At 44.5% G+C, this 22,139-nt stretch overlaps 1 protein-coding gene across 3 annotated transcripts; it reads left to right on the plus strand.

Annotated features, from left to right (window-relative positions):
• The first annotated feature begins 1,936 nt into the window (after positions 1 to 1,936).
• LOC109475817 (secreted frizzled-related protein 3-like) lies at positions 1,937 to 21,652 on the plus strand. 3 transcript variants are annotated; one of them, XM_019776600.1, is made up of 7 exons: positions 1,937 to 2,683; positions 6,632 to 6,703; positions 14,367 to 14,390; positions 14,891 to 14,959; positions 19,298 to 19,446; positions 19,891 to 20,010; positions 20,391 to 21,652. In XM_019776600.1, the coding sequence occupies exons 1-7, from the start codon at positions 2,218 to 2,220 to the stop codon at positions 20,559 to 20,561; spliced, it is 1,071 nt and encodes a 356-aa protein (XP_019632159.1). In that variant the 5' UTR covers positions 1,937 to 2,217; the 3' UTR covers positions 20,562 to 21,652. The 3 variants fall into 3 exon arrangements, with proteins under 3 accessions (XP_019632159.1, XP_019632161.1, XP_019632160.1); XM_019776601.1 differs by lacking the exon at positions 14,367 to 14,390 and having other exon boundaries at positions 1,944 to 2,683; XM_019776602.1 differs by lacking the exons at positions 6,632 to 6,703; positions 14,367 to 14,390 and having other exon boundaries at positions 1,942 to 2,683.
• Positions 21,653 to 22,139: the final 487 nt, after the last annotated feature.

Consider the following 22,139-nt stretch of genomic DNA (forward strand, 5'->3'; position numbering starts at 1 on the left):
CAACCTAGGATCTGCTTGGAGATTAGAGTTTTGGTCTCCCACATTGAATTACGTAGTTATGAAGTTTGACACGAGTTTTGCCGTCCCTAACGTGGTTTGTTCTACAGCTAGACACTGGCACATGGCCAACCATGCTTTTAACCTCCCAAAACACTTCGTCAAATTACTTTAACGTGAATTATTACTGTGTTTTTGCGCTTAAAACAAAGTTTATAACACAGAGGGGACTGGATTATGGTACTACGATATGGAATTGTCTGGAAAAAGCCAACCAGACGGACGCATCACACATTCTCCTGACTCATTGGACAAATACACGTGTGGCGTGAGTGAAGTGTCTGGCCTGAATACATGATCACGCCATTCGCAAGGACTAAGAACTCTAAGCTTAGCTACTTAGTAATAGTGTTTCCTTTAAGAAATAAAGGACCAAATTTGCATGAACACCCTTGACTTTTCCGTAGCTGCTGCATATCAACATGTTTTATGGTATCCACTGCGCCTAAGACGTACACAGTGACTTAACACTCTAGGGGTTTCTAAGACAAGCCACTTCAAACCTTCAAGTGTTTTGGAAAATGTTATGCCGTCTGCTAACTTATGCCGTACTTCCACTGTGATTCACTTCGTAAGCTCTGGGCGGACACTAGTAACGGTAAATTGAGAGCTTCATTCTGGATGATAAGCCCCATAGACCTTCTGTCCACCAGACTAAAAACGTAGGTTCAAAATCTAGCCAAATATGGGAACAATCGGTCAGGGGAGTTAAGCCAAGTTTCCCCGACTTTAGATTGAGGACACCCATACAAAGACGTTTTAGTTTCTTTTCCATATATTTCATTTATACATGTTGAGTGAGTTGGGATGTTACTTAACTTGTATTCTACGTTAATATCCAAGCAGATCTTTTGTTGGCCACAAAGACAGTATCAAATTGGCTAGGCAGTATCCATTGGATAGACTGTATACTGCCTGGCCAATTTGATACTGTATTTGCTACCACCGAAAGATCTGCTTGGAGGCTATTCTACTTTTTCTGTTTATGTTCGTATACGTAAATGCAGTTTATGTGATGTGTCGTGTCGTGTCGTGTCATAGGAACATTCGTTCGCTCGTCCGTTCCTTCATTCGTTCGTCATCTAGCTGCAATTCTCCGTCAGACCGAAAGGTGTCGAGTTTTGTAGGTCAGTGTGACCATCACCAGGTGTGTGCTGGGACGATGCATTGCTACATGACAAGGGAGGAACTCACAATCAAGCGCACGCACGCACAAACGCACACATGTACACACACACACACACACACACACACACACACACACACACACACACACACACACACACACACACACACACACACACACACACACACAAAGAAACAAACACGTACAAACAAACGTAAACCCGCATGCAAATAGTATAGCTGTTGTTAGACTTCCTCTTAAAGTTTATCACGGCAAAGGTCACTCTCTAAAAGCTTATTCAGTAAACACTGCAAATCCAATATTGTGGTTGCCGCAGTCACCTCCCCACCCACTAATGGAACATTCTACTTGTCAGTACGACAGTATGTATGCTGGACCAGGCCATGTTGTACAGTAGGGGAGTCAGTTGTGTCTTGTTAAGTGAGCACGAAGCGGACCCGACCCAGGACTGCTACCTGCCGAGAGTACAGAGTGTTGATTGGCCGAGCTGTGCGGTTGGCCACAAGTGCTTTGGAAGGCACCATTTGACTTTTGGTGAGGTAAACGTTGTCTGAAAATTCATTATTTTGAGCCAATTATCCGCCTCTAAATATACATAAGCAGAAAAACATGCATAAACATACGGATCTATATCAAATGTTTAGAGTGAATATATCAATTTTATGCCAGTAGATTTGATTTTATAACCATATGTTTGTTCTTGCTGTCACTGCTCACCCCTGTTCTGCTAAGTGGAAGAGTCCATGCTTGCATTGTTTCCGTGCAGGAGGCTTGCACCCAGTCGAGAGGCAGCACAAAATAAAGACAAAGTCTGGCACACGCACGGGCTAACGGGCCGGGCCGGCGTTCCGCAGATTGAATTGCTAGCGATATTGAATTTAGCGTGGTTCCCCTGGGCTCGCCTCGCTGACACACAGGGATGAAGGGCTAGCTACCCGCCAGGCCGTCACGGGTCTGTAGCCATCCGCTCACCGCGTGACCAGCACACCTTTCCTCGGGCCAGACGTGCGAGGATGGCGGGGCAGGCGGCGTGGTTCCTCCCGTTGTTGGCGGCGGGGCTGGCCCTGCTCGCCCGGGACGCAGGGGCGGCGCTGTGCGAGCCGATCACGATCCCCATGTGTAAGAAGATGCCGTGGAATATGACGAGGATGCCCAACCTGCTGCACCACAGCACCCAGGAGAACGCCAAACTCGCCATCGAGCAGTACGAGAGTCTGGTCAACTACACGCCCAGCTGTAGCCCCGACCTGCTCCTGTTCTTCCTCTGCTCCATGTACGCGCCCATCTGTACCCTAGAGTTCAGCCAGGAGCCCATCCGGCCCTGTAAGAAGGTGTGTGAGGGGGCACGCGCCGCCTGTGAGCCCGTGGTGCTCGCGTACAACCACACCTGGCCGGACCACCTCAAGTGCGACGACCTGCCCGTCTACGAGCTGGGCGTCTGTATCTCACCTGAGGCCATCGTCACTGAAGAGCCACCAGGTAAGGCACACTCCTCTCTCTCTCTCTCCCTCTATCCTTCCCTCTCTCCTATGTCTATCTGACTTTCTCACGTTTTTACATACATCAGTGTGTGTATGATCGTAACCCCACAGTGTAACAGACCATACACAAACGCATGGCCGCCCGTAAAAAGAACATCATAGTCAAGATACGAAGAAACAAAGAGAAAACCTTGTCTCACACAAGATACGCGATGTTCACAGCGTAGTGTAATCCAATGACCGGCTGAAGACTTGTGTAATTTTGTTCTCAATACCGAGACGGGTAACAAGAGATAATCTGCTTCGCCTCAAGTCAGCCGGAAACCTCAAGTTGTCCTTTCTGGTTTCCCACACTAAGAAGTCTGAAGTGCCGACCAGTTTACATTCTTCACAAGGTGCATGGAAAACCTTGAAACGGCTGGCTAAATTATACGTGTGCTTTCTAGTGTACCTTACAAGCGAGCATCATCTATTGCCACAACCACACCTTTCCATCGTACACGAACGTAGAAAACCTGCTTTGAAGAAAAGAATAACACGGAGAAATAGATAAACTTTAGGACTAAAGGTTTTTTACTTGTAATCATAAGGAGCGTTTGTTTCCCACCCTACAGCATAGAGAGAACAATACTGAAGAAAGGGAGTGGGTACAGTGAGTTGTTCAGCGCCTTTTCAGAGTAGATCCCAGCGGTAGTGTTTTTCTTTCATCTGTATCAATATCATTGTGTTGGCAATCAAGGCGCGAACAGAGCAATTGTGTTTTAATGGCTCATTCTAGATGGTTATCAAGAGTTAAAGCTCCGTTGGTCCTCCCGGCATTCTGACAATACTAACAAAACCAGGGAGAAGCTGGAATCAAACAATGCAATGTCAGGCTCCGCCCGTACAAGTGGCTCCACACCAGGCGACCGAAAAACGTCGTCATGTTTGGATGTTTTGATCCAAGCCGCCGAGACCTTGAATAAATCGGCTGTCGCAATGCGACCTTAGCAGAGCAAACTCTTGGGACGTGCGTTTGTGTCGTTCGGCCGGGCGGGATTTTTGCAGTGCCAGCATTGTCAGGCATGGCACTGTCGGGGCTGGACTTTGAAAACAGGACTGCATGCGCCAGATTTATTCTTCTTAAATCTTTCATGTCCGCTTTAAAAGAGAGGCAGGATACATATTTGTGTCTGAAACGTGCCGATTCGGTCTGCTTTCAATTACGGAAAGGGTTTGCCATGTTTCGCGACATGTGAGACTCCGGTGTTTAAACCTCCTCCAATGTCTTTTAAAAGCATTAACAGCAGAATAATGTCGTTAGTTGACAGACGAGTGAGGGGAGGGGGGGTGAATGTCTATTTCTGACATCCATCACTAAGGTGCGCAGATGGGCGCACGTCGCCACGCGGTAACGTATGGCTCGACTCTTGTTCGCCCCAGATATTTTTATTGCAAAATCCATTTTGAATTATTCCGCCGCACAAATGGTTTGGAAACATCCCAACTGGCCCATGGAATGCCTCTAACCGACCCCACGCCTACAGCGTTTTCCGGCCGGCATACAAACATGATATCATGCTCGCAGATTCCGACTTGAAGTTGAAGGACAGCTACATGGCAATATTTGGCTGCTATGAACGTCACCTAATGCCGCGTGTTTTCTTCATAAGTCTCTTATTACTCGACTAGACTGTACTGCTATAAGTTGACACCTATTCATCTCCTAGTGAAAACACAGAGAAACTCTAGTCTCAGAGTGTAAACTTGTAGAGAAGTCTCCCGTCCATGTCCACCATGGCGGCTTTCCCGTGAAGGGCCCTCCAGCCAGCCCCGCTCCACCGGCGTCTGTTGACACAGCTACACGGCGGTGTGCCGTGCTCTACTGGTTTCGCTCTTAATCCTCTGTCCTGGCGAGATCCCCCTTCGCGGCGGAACTGTCGGAACTTTAATCCCCTGACACACATAGCCGAATCTGCCCTCCCCAACACCATGGTTGGGAGTAGGTCTTGAGTATGGTTGGGTGAGGTTGGCAGTCAAATTTGACTCAAATTTAACTTAGATTTAATTTGGTTCTTTACTTCCTTGGTGACACATGGCCGAATATGCCCTCCCGAACACTGCTCAACTCCATGGTTGGGAGTAGGTCTTGAGTATGGTTGGGCGAGGTTGGCAGTCAAATTTGACTCAACTTTAACTTAAATTTAATTTGATTCTTTACTTCCTTGGTGACACATGGCCGAATGTGCCCTCCCGAACACTGTCGAATTCCCACCTTCCCAACCATGGTCGGGAGTATGGTTGGCTACTGTTCGGTTAGGCCAGCCGAATGTTTCAAAATGTTCAAAACATTCCGGTGTTGACGGGAGGTTGGGTCATGGTTGGGGGCTAGTTGGCTGTTGGTTGGGAGTAGGTCGGCAGTGGTCGTGGCGAGGTTGGCAGTCAAATTTGACTCAAATTTTACTTAAATTTAATTTGATTCGTATTCGCATTTAATGCAATATAAATTTATTTCGTCAAAGGGATTGTGTCAGAGATTGCGACCCGCTCTGGTTATTCTAATTAGGTATGTTGCTTGTTTAACAAATGTATGATCATAGCCGATATAACATCACTGTACTACTAGTATACAGTAATAAATTAATTTTGTAATTATGTATATGATACAATACGTGGCTGATAAAGTAAAATTGGAGATGATCAATCAAAGATACGTTAACGAATAAGCGATGTTTCCAAAATATTTAACTGAGAGTGCTTCAAGCAACTCCAGGTTTTTGTAGAATACACCATAATTGCTATTGACCTAAATTTGCACTAAGGCTCATCTTTTTAATCTCCAAGCAGATTCATAAATGATAACTCATAATTTGATCGTCCTCTGCCCCCGAATGAGTCTGCTTGGAGATTACCATTTTTTTGCGCTTTATATCACTCTAAGGAGACAATAGACAAAACGTAAAGTGAAAATCAAGGAGGTTTTATTCAACCAAGCCGTGTGTCTCTTTGGAGATTTGTCCGTTCCCCGTACATTTCACCTGACGCCTGGAGTCGGCTGTGTCACGCCAGTCGGTCAACATGTGTCCGCACCAGCCCGCTTTATCTGTGTTCCTAATCACCCGAATTACATTCCTCTTGAGCAGACGATGATGTGCTACTCGAGGGGTCCTTTCAACAGTACTTAGGCTTTAAATGGATCGGGAAGGCTGTCGTCCCGGGCTTGTCAGTGCGCCCGCTGCCCGTGCCTTATCTCTCCCTGTGCAAACACACCGCTACAAGATTGTAGGCGAACCGGCGACGCCGCGAAAAGTGAAAGGTTATCACCCAGCTACATTCCTGCGCGCGCTCAACCAATTAATCGGCAGCCTCATGATTATCCATTTTAAAGGGCGGGAAAACAGAGTTTTTTAATCCGGATTTGTCGAATTTTAATCCCAGCTATGTGCGCTAGCTTTCTGCCAGGACTTAGCGTTCTACTCGAAGATATTTGGTTTTCTCGATACAAGATACACAGTAGAACGCGCGGGAGAACGTTGTCTATCTGAACCAGGTAACCACTCTCAGCAGGTAATATCGTCTGACGATTTCGGTTGCCATGGAGACTCGGTTAATGGAAGATGTCGTGCTGGCGCCTTGTCACTCATCATTCTTACATCCGTCATGCCCCGGACATAAAAACGTCTCAGTAACAGGGACCGACGTCTGCATTCAAGTCTTAGCCTCTACCAGGCTTCGGGAGGCGGCTGGTGGAAAGAGTAGAGATCGGCCAAACTGAACTCTCTAGCAGACCGACTCCCCTAGCATGTTACCTCTCTATTTGGCCGATTTCTACTCTTTCCAGCCGCCTTGCTTCCAAGTACCGGACATGTACGTAGGAGTCTGAGTGTGGTTACCAAACCTATTTTAGGTACCAAGTCTCTTTTCACTACAGAAATATTACCTGAATGCGTGCATTTTTTTCTTACAGAGCTTTCGGAATCTACAGAAAATGCAGACATTAGGGAGCCGGGAAAGTCAAGAGAAAAGGGGCGCCGCAAACGTAGGTATCGAAAGTGAAGATAACAGATATATTTGTAAGATACTACTATTACTAGCCCCTGACTTTCATCCGTTAATCGTATAATCAGGTTTGTAAGTCTGAGTCACTAAATAAAGAGGCCATTTTTACAGAACCAAGTGTTTTATTCGGCCGACGTTTCGGTGACCGTCTGTCACCTTCCTCAGGGCAATTCTGACTGGTTCACATAAATTGCACTCATGTTGGCTGAAGAAAACGGCTGGGTAAAAAGAGTCTCCTTATTCTCCGACTTTCATGTAACTGGATGTGGTTGCATGTTGCCCGTCTAGATGGACGTCTAGGGCATTCATTGCAATTCCAGGATGGCAAAACTGTCTTTTCAAAGTCAATTTTCTGGTCATTATTTTGTTGAATCAATCCTATCCATAGCATACTGATAATCTGTAAGACAAAAATGCGATGTCGTTGATCATGAAGGAAAAAAAGGTTTGTCTTGTATCGTAGGCTGGTTGATGGTAGCCAAAAGATAAAGAGACTCACGTAGCCTGCTTTGGGCTATTTGAAACGCCCAAATGTACATGTACTACGAAATGTCAATGTCAGACAGTTATCCTCATCCAGAATATTTCTTTTTTTTGTTTTGCCGCCCTGAAATTGCATTGGATGCCTCTAAGTGACCAGAACTGTGTTTTGGGAGACTGTTAAAGAACCCACCACACGTGTCGAGTAGAGTTAGGGGGCCGGTGTACAAGTGAACACGACGAGTGACCGTCAGCACGATGACCCAGTGTTACTGTTAGTCAAATTTGTGGTTCTGAAAGCCCGATGCGTGTCAAACACAGGCAGTGGTAGATATCTCACACTAGGCTTCGTCTTTGCCGAGTCAATAACTGGCTTTAAGTTCTTCAAACATTTGGTAAAACAGAAACAAAACAGGGTGTAGTGGGGATTTTCATATACCCACATTCTGTTCTAACCATAGACGAGGAACTGAAGGCCCAGTCTTCTACACACCAGTTTTACGTTTAAACAAATGTGTTGGATATCTGTAATTTGTCTGAGAGTAATTATCAGGGTGTAGAAGTACGACAGCTTGGTAATAACACCCTCTGTGCATGTCCTGTGGCTTGACGTGCTTACTGTCAGGTGGTGTTTAACCAGGATAAACACCCGGTGAGAATACCCGGGACGGAAGGGCAGGGTTTCCTGTGAATGACGTTACGTTTTGTGCAACTATGTGTACTCGATCAACAACCGGAACAGGCAAGTCTTTCATTGGCGAACTTGGCGAACTTTTACCAGCTTTACAATACACGATGCAGACATATTAACGTATTGTAAGAGCATGAAAATAAGCTATAACCACACTGAAAAATCAAATAACCTTTTTCATTTCGATATCTTTTAGAAAAACGATGACAGATATTCTCAGAATGTCAAGAATACGGTTATCGAGGACAAAATTCTAGTAAGGCATTGATATAAGTGATCTAAAATACTTTTAACCTAAAAGAATAAGAGATATGATATACATTTGAATTGCTAACGTCGGTACACGTAGAATTGTACCCATCTAAGATAAATGTCGTGGAATAAGGATGGGCACAGAGACAAATGTTTGTATTTTGAAGGAACGTCGATAAAAATCTAGGAAGCATAGCTTAACGATTCCTAGGAGACAATATTGCAACTTTTGGCTACTAATGCGGCAAAACAAATTAAGAAAACCATCTCAGGAATATCATTTTCATGACGTCAGCTAGCAACAGTCATCTTTTTATAGACCCCCATGTGGGTCTTTATTAGGGTGGGTCTGTGATATTTTGAGTTCGCGACCTTACATCAATATTCTACTAAGAGTGTCATACAAAGAGCGCAATACGTGCAGAGGTTATGATATAATGTACACACAAACTGTACTATTGGACGTATTATAGACACGTGTGACACATGTGCCTAGCTAGGGAACAAGTCTGTATTTAATCATTAACTTGTCCACATGGTGCATTCGTGTAAAGGCTGTACCTCATTTCTCTTTATACATGTACGCCTCTCAATTTTTTGCTTAGAAATACTGAAAATTCAAGCTGTACGTCGATGACGGTTAGACATCTAGGTAAACTACATGTATATTCAAAGAAAAAATAACAAAAATCGTCCTTTAAAGTAATATGAGAATATCCTAACTTTTACCGTCACTAGTCACTATTATGTACAGTTCTGAGAAATATTATGGATTTTTGGTGATTTTTCTATAAAAAAAAGGGTGTGGCCTTTAGCTTTTGATTGCGCCATCGATGACATCATAAAGAAATGAATAAATTACCCACTTGCAAAAAGACACTTTATGGCAACATCTCAAAGTCCATACTCAATTGTAGTATGTAATGTTAGAAGACCCAAAAGTCCTCACTCAGGCATGGTTATTTCCCCACCTTAAAACTCTACTACTATAAATCACGGAGAATATTTCCGGACGTTTCGAGTGACATGCGCTACTCTCCTTCAGCGTCACTAAAGTGAACTGACGGAGCTACTAAACATTTATCACAAGTTAGGAACTGGAAAAACCGTTTGAAAACGACAAGGACACCAGTGTTCTAGCCAGGATTTTTTCATAGCATAGTGGTCAGGTACAGAAAAGCAACTTTCGTGGCGCAAATCACGCATTGAGCCGAAAAATTTTAAAACTCATAACCCCCTGAGACACGTACTATTTCTTGTTTAATGTGGAACAGATTTTGTGAAGTTAAGGTTTTCCCTTTGCTATAGCTTCATTCTAAAGTTATAGTTTCATTTTTTGCAAGATTTATGAAGGTTCTCCCTCCCACAAAACCCTATATATGTATACTGGTTGAAACTTAGCATAGGGGTGAAAATTATAGCATAGGGGTAAAAATTATAGCATAGGGGGTCAAAATCATAGGAGGCCCTATGCTAAAAAGGCCTGGCTAGAACACTGGCCACTGTCCTGAGTTTCACTGTCACAGCTTGAATTATTATTGAACAATTCAAGCTGTATTTCAACAGTTCAGATGAACCGATTCTGTAGTTTATATCTTTTGGCAGTCAAGCATCGCGCTCTTCAAACTCACAGGTTCCAAAGGAAATAAACACAGCCCAAGATCACGGCGGCTTAAGTACATTAACGACAGTATCGGCTATCGGGGATGTTCTCTGAAAGTGTAAACGGGGTGTTGTGGGTCTGGCCAGCCGCAATGCCTCACGGAAACATGAGCCAAGGTAAAACTGTTTGTCGTCGGACGTTCGCTGGATGTTTGACAGGGTTCACACCGGTTTGTGGTGCGGTTAATGCGGTCGGACGATCATTTTTCCGCGGTTACAACTGCCCCTCCTCACGTCAAAACGTACACGAAAAACGTCGCCGTTAATAATCCTAATTTGCACGATTTAAACACTAATAATCTACATCACACCGCTAGAATTACAAAGCGAACAGTTTACCCAGTGTTTGAGTAATTGAATTTAAGCAAAGAAAAGATACGTTTAGACACATTATGTAAGCACCGACCCTAACATAAAAGATACAGTATAACGTAACGGGCTGTGTTTTTACATACAGAAATCGTTTAGAACGGCGAGCGTTTACAACAAAACTCTGAGTTCGTGCCGAGTATTTCAAGTTTGCCTGGTATGTCCACCTGCATACAAATGCCGCATTCCTGTAGTATTTTCTGTAAGGGTACACCTTGAACTGCTATTCAAAGCTACAAAAGAGTAGTGTGTGTAAACCTCGTGGGTTTGTAGCCATATTTCTTCAACAAGTTGTAAGCTGGGATCCAAGTTTACAGTACTGCGTAATACGTCAGACCTGGTTATAAATGGGTGTGAAAATGTAAACGGGAGCAAAAGTTGCTCAGATTGGCAAATGTTCCTTTTTTGCAAATTTTAACAAATGTTCAACGTATTTCGTCCCTTTTTTGTGAAGTTTGCCGCCAACTTTTCGTCCATTTGGTGACCGTAGTAGTACTATTTGATAGTCAAAGTAGATTGCGATTCTAGCACTGTATTGGCATGAAAAGAGTCTGTTCCTCCTCTAATGATAATTTCAGCGAATGATCTGCCAAACAAGATGCAAAGCAAAATGACCACGTTTTGTCTCCAATTGCTTTCTGTTGTATCCAGAACCGTGTCTGCCTAGTTCTATGCCAATGGGTTAGGGTTAGGATCAGGCATGGTTTTGGGTAGTCTCCGCGTATCCAAGAACGTAGATTTGCCTCAGGCACGGTTCTCGATACGCGTAGACTGTCCAGAACCGTGCCCGGGTATGGTTCTGGATAAAGCACGGTTCTGGATACAACGCCATCCCCTCTCCCTTTCCGACAGCAAGCAGGCTTACATTTCGTTACAACTAAGGGTAAACTGTGGGCATTGTTTCCTCACAGTTCTAACACGAGAACAATACGACCCAACTTTGTTGACACCACAGGAGGACCAGGTTTACAGAGGACCGTCACCACACACATAGAACACCCAATCAGCTTCAAAATATCGCGCTGACTGACCAAAGCAATCGTAGTGGAGAGGGATTAGGTTCCTGAAGTCTGGGTGGGCCAGTTATGGCTAACGTCTTCGTACGTCTGTCAAAAAACGGCTACTTTTTCTTGCTTCGTGTTTGATGCCTCGGACACGTTCAGAAGGAACTGAGGGCATTTTCCTGTTTGTTTTATGGACGAGAAATGGCCTGTTTTTTTCGAGGTGTTTTTAGCAGCTGGAAAATGTTATTTTCGATGAAGTTGCTGTACCTTATACAATTTCAATTTCAAATTTATATTCTGTGTGTCTATAGTACCAGTACCCTTGCTTGCAGTTTTTTTCTTTTAAAGCTGTACGTGCTTTGGTCATAATAACAGCAATGTCTCCTATGCCCGACATTATACGAGCATTGGGTATTTTGTCGCCTACTCCTCAATGAGGACTCTTTTAGAATAAAAGACGAGACAGACGAGTTTCTAGTTTCTCAGTGATATCTTTAAGCTGAACATTAATGAAACAAACAAAAAATTGATCTTTGCGAGTTTTGGTGACCGTAGACCTATAAACTTGAACAGAAAAATGTTCTCTGATTGTCCGTGTCCAAGGTAGAAGTTCGTATGGCGGAATGGCAAGGCCCTTGTCAAAAGTACCGCTCAAAAACGTCAGGGTCTGCTTCAAAGAACTAGACCTCAAGGTCGAACAAAAGTCACAGCCAACAAACCGTCTTTGACGCGAGTCGGACCGTGCATAATTATAGGGATGGCATACCATGGTCCACCGCCCCCGACTACCATTCACCGCAACGTCTCACGTTCCCGTCGGGCGGGACACAGGCTTCACACGCCGAAACCTCATCTCCCTCGCGCCGGTGCACAACACAGCCGATATAGTTGGTATCACTACCAAGGGACAACAAACAGAGGCGGAACAATGACACCGTGAAAGGGCCATCGAAAAAACTGTGTATGTACAACATCGTGCAGAAACACGACTCGCTGACCCCTAGTTCACACTAAATATTTCCTCAGAAAAGATGAAAGGGAAAGGGTACTTATGAAAGTGGAACATTCGAACTTTATCCGAACTTTTGCTGCCAAAGAGATGCGAATGCCTGCTTTGTTGACTGTTTATACGTTACATGGCCTGTGCAGTTTCCCACACCCTTAGCCCATTTTTCATGCCATTCGGACTGACAAGTTTTCAGTGCCGCCATATTGTTTCAGACGACTTTTTTTGACGGCTTGGACAGACGAATGACTTCAGGCGATCGGGTGGGCTCTATCGTACCTCACAAATCCCTCGTTGGGGCAGATTACGTCGGATTGTTTGAGGAAAACATGATGTACTGCTTCGTATACACACCAGGAAAGGTGGCGCCTAGTTCTGGATTAAAGTCAGGGCGTTGTTCTAGATCAGGACGAATATCGGCAACTTCCGTATAACATTGTTGAATCCGGTCGTGTTTCGAAAGTTAACTTCTGCCTTGCGTTTGTCCCCTAGCTCACCATGCCAATATCCCTCGGATTACCTGACTTCAATACGTCAGCTCAATACAAGCTCACAAACCGTAACTTACAATCTTAAAAAGCATATTTGGGAGGATACGCTTTAAAACGAAATCGCCATAGCATGATGCAATGGCGAGAGTTTGTCCGCACTTGTCCTCATGGTGTGTCACAGATGATGTCATATCTCCACACTTGCCCCAGAAGATAAGTTCTCAGAAGCAAAGGATTTTAGAATTAGGTGGCGCCTCAACATTGACAGACGATATGTGGCGCTTGGCGAGGAAAGCTATGTCGGTATGCTGGCGGGACGGTCGGAATTTCCCTTGACTTGTCCTCGGCGGAGGGACAGTCTTGAACTGCAGACGACCTGGCCTTAGTTACCATGGTAACGGCTAGAAAAACTTCCGATTCGCAAGGACGGACGGGACAGATAAAGTTCAATGGCTCTCTTTCTGCAGACCGACAGACGGTCCTCTGCTAGCCTCTACCAGGCTTCGGAAGCGGCCGGAAAGAGTAGGATTGGCCGAATAGACAGATAACACACTAGAGGAGTTGGTCCACTGAAGGAGAACAGTTTGCCACACTCGGTTTGCCAATTTCTACTCATTTCAGTCAATTTTGAAGCCTGGTAGAAGCTAGTTATCAGCTCATCCCCGAAAAAAAGCAGAAAAGCGAATTGAAAAGATAGAAATACAGAATTCTGACTCACAACCGCTAACGTATTGGTTGAACGACTGACTCGTTTCGATAGAGAGTCAAGATCAGCCTTACTGCTTCGTCTCCCCGAGCCTTAACGTAAAGCCCCTGTTATACATAGCCGACCATAGCCTCCCGACCATCTCTAGACCATGGTTGGGAGCTAGCCGTGAGCAGGATCATCTTGTGGTTGGGAGCTGGTCGGCGAGGTTGCCTACTAGTCGCCAAAAAGTCGTCTGTGCAAACCGACTATAAATTTTCCAAAATCAACGTTGGGAAAGCCATATTCTTGTTTGCATGCGATCAGAAGAGCGAACTGGAGCTAGATTACGCTGAAGTCGGGAGTTGGTCGGCGAGGTCGCCTACCAATCGTCAAAAAGTCGTCTGTGCCAGCCGACTATAAATGTTGAAAAATCAAAGCTGGGACAGCCATACTCTTGTTTACATACGACCAGAAGAGCGAACTGGAGCTGGATTACGCTGAAGTCGTGTTAAGGTCGTGAATGTGTGGCAGGGACATAAGGAGAATACTAAACTCACAACATGCCCCACTTTTGATCTACGAGTATACGTGTAATCCCCAGATACAGGTGGTCTGACTCAAGATAATGGTGATAGATCCCTCCCCCTAATGGGGCCATGCGTCTCGCACACAGTCGCCTTCTAATCAAATTAACACTCCACAACTCCCATGGACGGGATTACCACAGTCCATATATCACTGGAACGGAAGGTCCAACTCAAGTTAATTTTATGGACGGCATCCTGTGTAGCCTGCAAAACGATTGGCTAGAAACAGTAGTGTAGTTTACTGTCACAATTATTTCAATAAGTCGACCTAACGGCTAGTGCTACAACATATTTGCTATATTTTCTACATTTTGGACAAGGCAATAATTGATGAAACTATAAATCGCATGATGTATCTGTCTGCTAATTTCTTCCCTCTATCTTCTTCCCTCAATGCTCGCCTTTGGACCTAGAGGACGGAGTAGAGGAGGAGGACGGTACACTTTCTACTTCTACTTCTGCTTCTCAACTAAAGTCAATTTTGTTTTTGCTTCAAACTACTACTAGTAATGATGTTAGATGCTAACTCCGATGTCATTCTGGAATTCCTTTGTGAGTCTAACTAACTGCCCTGGGTACGATGTTCTTCCTTCCTTTCTCTTTACGCTTCTCGTTCCCAGAGTTTGAGTACGACAGTGACGTCGACGAGAGTGAAGAAACCAACGGTGATGACGTCAAATAACCATTAATATGTAGCTTGATGATTTGTGATATGAATAATATCATTAGGCTAGTGATAATCGCTGGTTATCCCTATCTGTATAGACTTTGAATTAAAATTTCTATCGTTGAACGATATTTTGATTGCTTCGGTATTGCATAGCTAATTGTTGATATTTCATGTTATGTGTATAATGGATATGCGATACAACGTATGCTGGTGTTAGCCTTACATTATATTTTGGTCTTAATATTGATCCTTTTTTTCTCTTTCCAGAGAAGTGCCCGAAGTGCAAACGACTGAAGGCCTCCTACAGAAACTACGAGAAGAAAACTTATCATTATGGTGAGTTTTACTGGATGCTTTTAACGTTAACTATCTTTTCTCAATCGCCTAATGAACTAGACAATGTCGTGTGTTTAAGATGAAGATGTTACGGTAAGGTGACACCCTGGCCTGTCCTTCTCACTTTGGTTGTTTTACAAGACAAGATAATCCCCTGATTATGGTTTACCTTCAAGATATAGTGTTCCCAAACTCCTAGCCAGAAGATGACTGATAAAATTAGGTCGCGGTCGGGGAGGGGAAAGTTTGGTGTGCCCCCCACCCACCCCGACCTCCGCTCCACACGGATTCAATCACTGTCGTGTTGGGTGGTGCAGGTCTAATTAGAACACAGGCCCTGCAGACGGTCTCAAGGTTTGTTGGACACGTTTGTGACAAGGCAGAGAATTTTCTCCATACTTAAATGTGTTGATTTAAGGTATAGACACGTTGGGGGAGGGGGGGGGGTCATAAACCTAGTTCCGATGCTTCGTGTCCCACTTAGTGTGGCAATGATTTTTTTCTGTTTGTATATTTTCATGTCCGAATGACGTAAATTTTGACGGTGAGCTCATTGCCCTAATTGTGTGTGTTTGTCTGTGAAATAGACGGGGAACATGGTTATCTTCGAGCTTTGGATCGGAGCTTGCGAAGAAGAGATTTTTTCTGTTTGTATATTTTCATGGCTGACGTAAATTTAGAGTCTACATTTCATGAATGAAAGACGTGAAGTTTGATACATACAAGTTTACGTTTCAATAGCTAAGTGCCATGAATTTGGACATGAGGTTACTTTGGGTCGGTACATGTAGGCGATCGTTTTCTAAACCAATTTCATGTTGACACCGACTTCTTGTCGTTTCTTCTTCCAAACCACGGCCACCCAAATTTTATTCCTTGCCAAGTGCAGCACAGTGCCAATACGTCAAACCTTGTTAGCAGTACCGGGGAATGATGGTTTCTCGGCCTTTTACAGAACTGGAGAAGTGGATTTCTTGTTGAGACGTTCTATATTCTGTTACGAGTGTTTGCATCAGTTTTTAAGTTCATGCTATCATAACAGCTACTGTATATCTTGCATATGAAAGAAAGGATGAAATTTTTGGATAGAAATCTGAATCAAGGAACGTTTTTAAGGATTTTTAACCATTGCAAGATACCTTTACCCTCTTAACAACTTTCTCAAGCTTCAAACAGCAAATTATTAGCATGAAAATCCTATATATGGAGGAAACTGCTACTTCGAGGGGGTTGCACACGTTTCGTACTCTCCAAGCAGAGGTTTGTGGGGAAGATCGTTACCTTTCTATATATGCCCCGTTTTTGTGGTGGGAGTAGCGACAGAAAAAAGGGACATACATAGAAAGGTAACGATCTTCCCCACCAACCTCTGCTTGGAGAGTACACGTTGCGTGCGGTCTGGTTCAGAAATGACGGCCCCGGTTTGGAGACGTGTCTTTCCCGTGTTCGCAGACACGCCGAGATTTCACGTGTTTGTCCAAAGTCGCTGAGCAAATATGGATACAGGCATTCTTAGATTTCCAACAGCAATAATCTTACAGGTTGCGGTTTGCCTTTGAAGGTCTGCGCGCTGTTAGCTCAAGACGCTCTCGTGCTATGGACCTGTCACTCACCGGGGGTTACTCCTGAGCAAAACTCCACGGTGGTTGTCGTCTGGCCAAAACTAATGTCAAGCCTTGTTTTCCCAGCCAGACAGATGCAGGACAGCGTTCTCACAGCCATTAATTCTCTTTATACACCGCCTGTCGGCCGCATAGACAGTTGGACAGGTCCTTAGTCTTGTGAACATGTTTGCTTTGTTCTACGGTTTCTCCTGGTACACAATGTATGTAAGTTAGAAAGAACCTAGGCCTGGTGGGCACAGAGAGACAGAGCACGGTAGTACTAGTATGTTCACACTGAGTACCGATAACACAACCATTATACCAGTCATCCTTCCCGCTTATTCATGATCTGACATGTTCAAACTCCGTGAGAGATTTAAAACCTGCTATGATATTCTTTTGAAAAACCAGAATTGTTGTGTTAAGATAAGTACACATGTACATGTGCGATCCCATGTATTTGCGTTAGTTTAGTCGCCTTACTTTCTGGTATACATGTACATGTATTTCCGCTTACCTTGGTTGGTTTGCATGTACATCTATATCCGTGCGATAGACAAATAAGTAGAAGACAGCAGTTTTCCGAAGGGCATGTAATTACGTTAAGACAAGAAACCAGAAAAATAAATGCTATTTGGTCTGACTGTTTATGTTAATGAACATACCCTCGTGTCCTAAAGAGATGTTCTACATAGAAACGCATGGCTTTCAAAGAAGGAATGGATAGGCCCTCGAAGTCTGTTAACATACCTATCGCGTACTTGGAGGCAATACTTGAGCGTTGAAAACCCTTGTATCTGGACTTTAGTGCAACCGAAATCTATTCTAGTATTCCTCGGACTGCAAGGTGTATATATTATGACAATACCAATATATCTAGAAAATCTACAGACTTATACATGTACTTTTACATAACATACCGACAAACAGGAAATTTATATCTTTGAGTACGTTTTTTTTACCTAGAAATCATGTCCTATACAGACGGCAATGCTCTAACAGTAAGTACCGTAAGTGGGGCATGAGCACGTTAAACTGGCGGGGTTCCAGACTAGCTTGGAGAGTTGCCTGGTACGTTTGGTATGGGGTAAACATGTCGGCTTGTCAGTACTTCTGCTCAGGTGCTGAACATGTCGCTATGTCGAGTACCCATCTTCCACTACTGAGTTGACCTGTAGGTTGATTGTAAAACTCATGGCTCAAGTAGACTGGGGGGTTGGGGTGGGTACGGCCTACGTCTGTAATACGCCATTGCTCTGCACTGGAAACGTTAGTAAGACGACCACCCACGAGACCGAGGAAAAGTGGTCTTCTTAGAGAAGTGGTCTTCTTATACAGAAAGCATGGTGACAAAGACAAGACAGAGGACAAGAAGATCACCGTAAAATTTCCACCCATTCTAGAATAGATTGTCAGTTGATCCAGTGACCCAGCTGGTGTCATTTTACAATGCGCAAAGATTGTCCTGGTGTCGAAGTCTATGGCAAAACTGACCGATTCCATCACCACGATTTGTAGCTAATAATTATCATCAAAAAACGTTTTCCGCCACATGCTTGACCCGGTCGTCATAGGCAAAGATTAGGCGATGTGCGGTCCCAAGGAGTGCCGGACGCGGTCGTGTTGGAAAAATAGGAAAATTGGTCGCCTTAGGCTCAATACTTACGTCTTAGCGTTCATTATGGCCAGATGTACAGTTACAGAGGTCGTCGCTTGGGCAAGTTTGACTGTATATATGTTCTGTTTATTTTCGTCAGATTCGAACCTTTGACGTTATCAGTGGCGGCCATGGTGTGTTCAGTGGTTCTCTTCTGCTTACTTAGGCGAAAAATTGACAAGAGGGGTGCTTTGCTATTTAGGGCAACTGGGAACAAAGCATAGGAACATTCAGCTTTGTGTCTATTTGTACGGACTTAGGACGTAAGCTATTCTTGGCCACTTACTTCTAAATGAGGGCACGCAACAGACTTACCTCTAATCCAACTCCTGTAGAAGACTTTGATCACCATTTCACTTTGTGAAAGCACGTTGTTCTGGGTCTGCTTCCAATAAACTTGCACCGCCCAATCCCACCATTTAGTGGTGTACTTTGGGGACAAGAAGCTTTCTAAGGTCTTTGAATGGTGTCCAAAATGTTGGATATATCTCCCGGATGCTTTCTTATGTAAAGCTGGCTGAACAAATCCCGGATCTTTTTATTTGGCATGATTCCTCCACATGTACACCTCAGCAGATCTACATGTAGAGTCTGTTCACAAGGGCGTTACGGTCTAGTTGGAACGGAGGATAGAGCTTTCTGTCTTATAAGGGCCAGGTCTGATTCGTCCCAGCATCTAGGTTTACGACTGCGAATTACCTTTGCCAGAAGGCTATGTTTTCGCGGTAGCGTTTGTATATATGTATGTGCGTATGTATGTGTGTGTGTGTTTGTGTTTGTATTTGTGTGTGTGTACATGCCTGTATGTTACTTCAAAAAGCTGTGGATGAATTGCCTTGAAACTTTGTAGGTGGTATGGGTAGGTCTACACTACATTTAGTGCACATTTTGGCACACTGTACTTCGTCCAGTGTGCCAAAATGTGCACTAAAGGTCTTCATTTAGTATTCACCACTGCTGAGGTTATAACGTAATAACCAGTATGAAATTGGAACTTATGATTGGTCAACCTCTTCTGGCTCTATGATAATGTGTTATAATGTATGATAATGTATTCTAATGCTTGTATCTCTGCAGTGTTGAGAGTACAGGTGAAGGGAACAGAGACCCGCGGCGACCAGATCGCCACCACTGTGACCGTGCTGGAGGAATGGAAGCACCACGCCATCAGCGTCCCGAAGGGGGAAGTGCAGCTCTGGACCAACTCCACCTGCAAGTGTCCAAGAGTGAGTGCCACTTCATGTTTCGGGGAGTTACCGCTAAATGAATTTTCCATTGGAATCTATGGTGAAACCATGGGAAAACAAGTAGTTCCACTCTGTGCAGAGCATACGGGTGGCACCCATCTCCATTTCTGTAACCCCTGGACCACACAGTTGTGCAAGCACTACCGCAGGGGGCTAGCCCACTGGTAGTGTTGTGTGTTGACCTTCCCCACACTCTTTCTTATAGATGCTGAGTGCTAAGTCAGAGAAACAGTATGTACCATTTCCAAAGTCTTTGGTATGACCCGACCTCACGACCTCCCAGTTACAAAGTGAGCACTCTACTGATTGAGCTATTGTACTGAAACACATTTACCTTTATTTCAAACCTCAAGTGTCACCCTCTTTGGTTCTTTGATGTTATCATAAGACGTTCTCTACTCTCTTCTTCCTCACGTCTCTCAGCTGAAGGTGGACCAGGAGTACATCATCATGGGATACGAGGACAGCACCAACGGCCGCCTGCTGCTGCTGCCGGATACCATGGTAACCAACTATTCCAGCAGGTGGCAAAAAAGATTCAAGGTGAGGATGTTTTTTAGACTAAGGCACATTTAATTTTATGGATGGCATCCTCCGAGGACCCCAAAACTAATGCGAGTGGGCAAATAAAAAAAAAGTCCACCTAAAAATGCTACAGGAATACAAAGCTGGCATTGCGAATTTCCGATTTCGCAGAACTACTTTTACAACAAGCAGGCACACGCTGGTCTTTATGAATCTGCATCATACTGAGTTCTAGAGTTCTGTGGAGCCTCTGTAGTCTGGGTACCATCCTCCGAAGTCACCGCCGGCCCCCTATTGTCGATAGCTACTATGGACTTGCATGAATCGTTAAGTCGTATTTGGTTTTCCTGAATTCGTCAGTACACGTTCGTTCCTAACCACATACTCCCTTGTTTCAGAAATGGGAAAGACGGCTGAAGCGGTCACCTGGCAGAAAGAGACGAAAAGGCCGTAAGAAACCGCGGTCAGACGATAGCGTGCAGGGAGACTCGCCGGATCCGGACAGCTCCAGAGACCGGAGAGAAACAGGCACAGGGGACCGCGACATGGAACCTGGGAACGAGAGTTGATCGTGAAGGGTGGGAGCCTGGGTAGGAGACTTATTGCCGACACTGCCGCATGCTTGAAACAAAATGACGTATGATGATGGCCAGTCATTCTTTCAGTGTTTTGATGTTTCTGGGAGTCCAATATGGCGGAGTAGAAGTCAGTAGACGTTAAGCGCTAACGTCCCAACGACTTGTGACGCAAGCTTGGTGCACAAATTCGCAGACACTCAACAGCAGAAGAGGAAAAATATAGCACTGATATGATAAATCATAGAGTAAGGACTCCGTCCAATACATACTAGTTGCTTGCAAGTAACGAGAGAGAGGGTATAAGGGGCAACAGATCTAGATTTGTGGATACAATGGCCTGAAGACCGAAGTGATTTTTATGGAACTTAGGAACCATCTTTAACACTAAGTACACAGATAACAGTTACTGTAATGAATTAGAGTTTGTATGCTGTTGTGGAAGATCAGGTAAGAAAGCTTTCTAAAAGTGCACCAAGTCAGAAAATTACGAAAATTGAATGCCTTGAATACGTATATATTCAATATCGAGTTTTTACTATCTTTCAACTTTGTTGTAAAAAACGTTTTGTATATATTCGCCGTACGTCCGAATGGCTTATTGGCTGTGATGAATATGTAGAAGTATAGAAAGGAAAAGAGTTCATGTGATATGTACAACGTACCACCTGTAAGTATGCAGTTCTCAGCAAAGCAATATTTGAGCTTTGCGGCTAAGGCAAGGCTAGGGATGTGAACGTGTGGCTTATGTGACGCTTTCTTCAGGTGTATGAGACATACAGGTAATACAATATAAAGCATGTAATGTTAGAATTGCTATGGACCTGCTTTAGAAGGTACACAAGGCCGTGTGTTGGACTCAGCTACCTGTGCTTGTATTGTGGGCTTGGCTTCTGCCACAACGAATCTTATGGCAAAAATAAAGTTACGACTAAGCTTAAGGTTGACTTAATTGAAGTAAGTTTGACAACGCGCGGTTCTTCGGCCGACAGGCCTTAGGCCCAACAAGCGGCACAATCTGCAAGTTAGCTCGATAGAACCCTACAAGTACGCCACAAAACTTCAGACAATAAAGTCAATAAGACTTCGACAAGCTGGCGTCTCATTGGATGTTATGCGCGCGCGCGTGTGGGTGTGTTTGTGTGTGTGTATATGTGTGTGTGTGTGTGTGCGTGTGCTTACGTGTATGTGTACGTGTGCGTTTGTAAATTAGGGAGGGTACGTGTTCTGGATAAGGCCAACTAGAGCTAAAACAGGGATGGCCTCCAAGATTCCAGACTATGCCTTGTCGTAGGTATTCCCTCCAGATGACACCGTTAGTTCAAGCCTCCTTCACCGGGGGCGATGACAGAAGGTTGCCGTCACTGAAACCCGATCCCACCTGTCGCCGTCAGGCTGTCAATCAGTACGGGACTATCACCGCCACCTTATCGGGGTCGCGAGGCATACCGTGGGCCGCAGCGGTGCATGCCGGGACCTTCATGCGTCCTGCCGCTGCCTCGCCACCTGTCAGTCCGGTTTGAGTGATCACCGTAATCTCCAAGCAGATCATACGGTGGCAAGGCAGTAGGA

The sequence above is a fragment of the Branchiostoma belcheri genome, unplaced genomic scaffold (assembly GCF_001625305.1).
Source record: "Branchiostoma belcheri isolate BF01 breed outbred unplaced genomic scaffold, Haploidv18h27 scaffold35, whole genome shotgun sequence".
Taxonomy (NCBI): domain Eukaryota; kingdom Metazoa; phylum Chordata; class Leptocardii; order Amphioxiformes; family Branchiostomatidae; genus Branchiostoma; species Branchiostoma belcheri.

What these genes read in the sequence shown, in the direction of transcription:
- LOC109475817 (XM_019776600.1), top strand. Translation starts at nt 2,218, where the DNA reads ATGGCGGGGCAGGCGGCGTGGTTCCTCCCGTTGTTGGCGGCGGGGCTG. An exon ending in CGTCACTGAAGAGCCACCAG is followed by an intron (nt 2,684 to 6,631) that starts GTAAGGCACACT and finishes TTTTTCTTACAG; the next exon opens with AGCTTTCGGAATCTACAGAA. An exon ending in AGAAAAGGGGCGCCGCAAAC is followed by an intron (nt 6,704 to 14,366) that starts GTAGGTATCGAA and finishes CTTTGGACCTAG; the next exon opens with AGGACGGAGTAGAGGAGGAG.